The sequence below is a fragment of the Chrysochloris asiatica genome, unplaced genomic scaffold, assembly GCF_000296735.1.
Source record: "Chrysochloris asiatica unplaced genomic scaffold, ChrAsi1.0 scaffold00239, whole genome shotgun sequence".
Classification (NCBI taxonomy): domain Eukaryota; kingdom Metazoa; phylum Chordata; class Mammalia; order Afrosoricida; family Chrysochloridae; genus Chrysochloris; species Chrysochloris asiatica.
The window spans coordinates 1,233,718-1,239,717 of NW_006408757.1; the positions used below are offsets into that span (position 1 = coordinate 1,233,718).

The 6,000-nt window shown below is 35.6% G+C and overlaps 1 protein-coding gene across 1 annotated transcript in view; it reads right to left on the reverse strand.

Moving 5' to 3' along the window:
• The window catches only part of PHKA1 (phosphorylase kinase, alpha 1 (muscle)), a 436,562-nt gene that overhangs the window by 126,293 nt on the left and 304,269 nt on the right, over positions 1-6,000 (reverse strand). The window contains exon 17 of the mRNA XM_006873408.1: positions 4,796-4,874. Within this exon, the coding sequence (XP_006873470.1) occupies positions 4,796-4,874 (79 nt within the window). The remainder of the gene's footprint in view (positions 1-4,795; positions 4,875-6,000) is intronic.

Below are 6,000 nucleotides of genomic sequence, written 5' to 3' on the forward strand. Positions count from 1 at the left end.
AAACCCTGTACAGGGTCAGTATGGGTCACAACCGACTCGACGGCACTTAACAACAACAACAACATTACTATTATTGCAGGATTGTTTATGTAATAGCCTTTATCTCTGTTGCCTTTTACTCTTGTGTAGTTCCTTATAGAAGGATTCCAACTAATAAATGTGTACAGAATGATGGAAACACAAAATCATCATTTATAATGCCATTAATAATAACTATTCATGCAAGAATTATCATCAGAATCTAACCTTATTTGCTAAAAGACTGTTGGGGAAACAATACAAAGAAATCTGGAAGACACAACTTTAACCAAGTGTTCAAGGTTAACATCACAAATAATGAGACAAAGTACCTGGTATGGTGCTATGGGATAAAGCAGTGGACTGCAAGGTTGTTTGAACCACAAGGTTGGTGGTTCAAACTCAACAACCACTCCTTGGAAACCCTATACAGGCTCTCTATGAGTTGGATCTGACTTGACAGCACTTAACAACAACAATGTAATGTACTGTGAAGGACACAACACATAGGTAATTTCCCTGAATAAAATATACAGCCTGAAAGTAATCATGGGGAAATTATTAGATATACCAAAATTGAGGGACATTCTGTCAGACAATTGACCCACATTCTTCAAAACTGTAATGAAAACTGTCATGAAAGATTGACAAAAAGCTAGGGAGGTGTTCTATATTGAAGAGTGACAAAAAGATATGACAACTATATGCCAGTGTGTGATCTTTGACTGAATCCTGGATAGAGGGGAAAATATATGAAAAACATTATTAAGACAACTGTGTAATTTTTAATATGGACTCTGTATTAGATAATGCCTATATTAATTTTCTAAGTATTATGATCATATTGTATTTATATGGGACAATCCACCACTTGTATGTCAATTTGTTGAACTGTGGTGGTTTGTGTGTTGCTGTGATGCTATAAGTCCCTGGTGTGGTACTGTATGATAAACATTGGACCACAAAGTTGGCGGGTCAAATACAGGAGCCACTCCTCAGATACCCCATACAGGATTGCTATGAGTTGGAATTGACTCACTGGTACTTAACAACAACAACAACAAGGGCCACACATGGGGTACCGGTTTCAGTAGTGCTTCCAGACCAAGATAGACTAGAAATGAGAGGTGAACCACTTCAGAATGTTTAGCTATTGAAAACCTTTGGAATGTTTAGCTACTGAAAACCTTAGAACAGCAGTGGAACATTGTCAGCTATAGTGCTAGAAGATGAGTCCATCAGGTTGGAACTCATTCAAAATATAACTGGGGAAAGGCTGCCTCATCAAAGTAGAGTTGGCATTAATGATTTGGACTGACTAAAGATTTCAGGACCTTCATTTGTAGAAGCACAACTCAAAATGAGAATTAACAGCTAAAAACATACATTAATAATTGGAATGTGGAATGCATGACATATGAATTTAGTAAAATGGTAAATTGTCAAAAATGAAATGGAATAAATAAAGAATGATAGTCTAGGCATTAATGAGCATAAATGAACTGGTATTGGCCATTTTGAATCAGACAATCATATGGTTTACTATGCGAGGAATGACAGATATGGCATCATATTCGTCATCAAAAAGAACATTTCAAGAGGTATCTTGAAGTACAATGCTGTCTGTGATAGGATAATATTCATACATGTACAAGGAAGACCAGTTAGTATGACTATTATTCAAATTTACACACTGTCCACTAAAGTCAGTGTTGATGAAATTGAAGAATTCTACCAATTTCTTCAGTCTGACATTAATCAAACATGCAATTAAAATGTGCTGATAATTGCTGATGATAGGGATGCTAGAGCTGAAAAAAATAGGAAGGATCAATAGTTGAAAAATATGATCTTGGTGATAGAAATGGTGCTGGAGATTGCACAATAGAATTTTGCAAAACCAATGATTTATTCATTGCAAATATCTTTTTTTAAATTACATAAAAGGCAATCATATACCCGGACCTCACCAGATGGGATACACAGAAATCAAATTGGTTACATGTGTGGGAACAGACAATGGAGAAACTTAATATCATCAGCCAAAATAAGGCAGGGGGCCAGATGTGCAACAGACTATTAATTGATCATATAGAAATTCAGGTTGAAGTTGAAGAAAATGAAAGTAAGTCCATGGAAGCTAAAATATCACCTTAAGTATATTCTACCTTAATTTAGAGACCATCTCAAGAACATATTTGATGCATTAGATACTAACAATCAAAGACCAAATGGGCAAAATATTGAGTGATGCAGAAAATATCAAAAGATGGAAGGACTACACAGAGTCACTGTACCAAAAAGAATCAGTCGATGTTCAATCATTTCAAGAGGTACCATGATAAAGAACCAATGGTACTGAAGGACGAAGTCCAAGCAGTACTGAAGGCACTTGCAAAACACAAGTCTCCAGGAATTGATGGAATACATATAGCAATGTTTCAACAAACTATGCAGCCCTAGAGGCACTCACTGGTCTAAGTCAAATCCTTAATTGTGCCAACTCCAAAGAAAAGTGACCCAACAGAATGCAGAAATCATTGAACAGTGTCATTGATATCACATGCAAACAAAATTTTGTTGACGCTAATTTAAAAATTACAACAGCACATTGATGGGCAGCTGCCAGAAATTCAAGCTGGATCCATAAGAGGGTGTGGAACTAGGGATATTATTGCTGACATCAAATGGATTTTGGATGAAAGTAGATAATACCAGAAAGATACTTAGTTTTGCTTTATTGACTATGCAAAGCCATTCGACTGTATGACTCATAACAAACTCTGAATGATATTGTGAAGAATGGGTATTCCAGAACACTTAATTGTGCTCATGACCTATAAATAGACCAAGAGGCAGTTGTTAGGAAAAAAACAAGGGGATACTCATTAGTTTATAATCAGGAAAAGAGTGCAACAGGGTTGTGTCCTTTCACCATATTTATTCAATCTGAGAAGCTGGATTATATGAAGAAGAACATGGTGTCAGAATTAAAGGAAGATTCATTAACAACCTGCAATATGCAGGTGACATAACTTTGCCTTCTGAAAGTGAAGAGGACTTGGAATATTTGCTGATGAAGGTCAAAGACAACAGCCTTCAGTACGGATTACAACTCGATGTAAAGAAAACAAAAATCCTCACACAATGGGACCAATAAATATCATGATAAGAGTAGAAAAGATTACAGTTGTCAAAGGCTTCGTTTTTCTTGGAGCCACAGTCAACACTCATGGAAGTAGCAGTCAAGGAATCAAATGATATATTGCTGTAAAAGACCTTTTTAAACTGTTCAAGAACAAATATGTCACTTTGAGGACTAAGCTGTGCCTGACCCAAGTCTTGGTCTTTTACAGTCACTTCATGTGCATGTGAGAGCTGAATATGGAAGACTATAGGAGAATTGATGCATTTGAATTATGATATTGCTGAAGAATATAGGACGTACCATGGACTGTCTTGGAATGCTTTTTAGAGTCAAGAATGGTGAGACTTCTCTCTCATATTTTGGACATATTACCTGGAAGAACCAGTCTCTAGAAAAGGATATTTTGCTTAGAAATATGGAGGGTCAGTGAAAAAGAGGAAGACCCCTAACAAGATGCATTGACACAGTGGCAGCAACAATGAGCTCAAACATAACAATCATTACTAAGGTTGTGCAAGACCAGGCAGTTATTTCATTCTGTAGTGTGTGTGAGTCAGAACCAACTTGAGGACACCTAACAGCAACAATATGAGAATACCCTTGTTCTTAGAAAATATAAACTGATTTAGAAGTGAAGAGTCATGATGTCTACAACTAACTTTCAAAGTTCAGAATAAAAATGTGTATATGCATATTTATTATATATACTTATGTGTGTGTGTGTGAGTGCATATATATGTGCAAGAGAGAAGGAGGGAACAGAAAGGAAGAAGGAAGGTAATGTGAACCAGAACACAAAAATGGGATGAAATGTTAACAAGTGAATCTTGAGAAAGGGTGTTCATTTCTATTATGGCAAATTTCTCTGTAAGCTTGATATTTTTAAAAAGAAAAAGAGAAAAAATAACCAGAATTGAATATGCTGGTGTCACTAGGGGAAAAAAAGAGAAAAAGAATCAGTTTTTGGACACACTGAATTTATGTGGAAACCCCATACAGCATTGCTATGAATTGGACCCGACTTGATGGCACTTAACAATAACAGGCAAAGAAAAATCAGCCATTGAAACCTCTATGGAATCTAATTCTACTCTGACACACATGAGTTGGAATCACCTCAATGACAACTGATTTAGGCAAGAAACAAGGTGGAAAACAATTTTAACCTCTCTCTATGGAGTCCTGGTGTGGTGCTGTAGACTCATGTGCCAGACTACAAAGCCATTTGAACTGCAAGGTAGGCAGTTCAAGTTCACCAGCTGCTCCTCGGAAACCCTATACAGGGTCGTTATGGGTCAGAATCGACACAATGACACTTAACAACAACAACTATAGCATTAATTCCTTGACCCAATCTGTCAAAGAAGGATGGGACTATGTTGTTGAGAATACACAGAAAGGTATCATAAGTCTGCCATTACCATGTTGTTTTTGTTATTAAGTGCCATTGAGTTGGTTCTGACCCATAGCAACCATGTATGGAATTTCCAAGGAGCAGCTGGTGAATTTGAACTGGCAATCTTGTGGTCTACTGCTTTATCCTAGAGTGCCATACCAGGACTCCTGTCATTACCATAGCCATCCCAAATAGTATTTAATTTGACTAAAGAGTGTGTAGAGGTCACTTACCTTGCCCCACCAAAATAGCCATCTTGCATTTTTCGGAGTGCTGCCAAGATAGTTGAATTCAAGCTGGTTCCATCTTCATCTTGAAATGAAGAGAATGTTAAAACTATTTTTGTGGTTTTAGCTTTTGGGTGAAACGTAAGAAACTTTGAATAATAATTCAAACCAATATTTTGGTGGCTTTAGTACCAGTAACAACTTTATATTTCAACAATTCATATGAGAGCCAACCATATTACAGAATGGGTAAATAATAAGGAATGATGATCTCAGATAATTACTTAAAGGCATAATTTTATTTATCATAACATTCCCAGTACTTAGCACAGTAGCTAATAGTAGAACAATTAATAACTAGTGCATGCTTATAATAACAACAAAAGCAATTTTTTGATGACTATGTGCTAAGCACTGTGTTAAACATTTTATATGCCCTTTCTCATCTTGGTGTGTCTTCATGTAAGTGAGGCTTAAAATTATATAGAATACTAGCAATCATTCTATTTTACATGAAAGATATCAAACTATACATACACTTTTATGATCCAGTTCTTAAAACATATTACTATTAACATGAGCCATTTCCCATGCCAGTACATATCCTTTGTAATATATACAAATGATTCTGTGGCAGACATTTAGACTGTTTTTGTATTACAAGTTACACTGTAATGAAGATATCTGTACCTACAACTTTACACACTAGTTCTATTATTGCCTTAGGGAAAATTCCTATAAGTAGAATTGCTAGGAGTGAGGGAACACATACTAAGAAATGTTATAGACTGCTAAATTACCTATTAAAATAATTTTTCCAATTACATATACACCAACAGTATAGAAAGTGACTAATTGCCCACATATTTAACCGCATTGGACATTAGTGACCTTTTCAGTCTTTGCTAATATAATTGATTTTAAAAAGGCATTTTAAATTTTATTACTAATAAAATTAAGCATGTTTTCATGTATCTACTGACTCAACAGCACTTAAAAGCAAGAACAACAGGTTATGTACTTCTTTTACAAATTGCCTGTTCTTTTTTTTTATGTTTTATTGTGAATTATATGATAGTTTACATGTTTACATGAGAGAACTTTAGTTTTACATTCATTCCATCGTATATCATTTCATTGCCATGGTTCCAATCCCCTTCATGCATCATCAACCAACCAAAGGATATATCCTAGAAACCCGCCCCCTACAC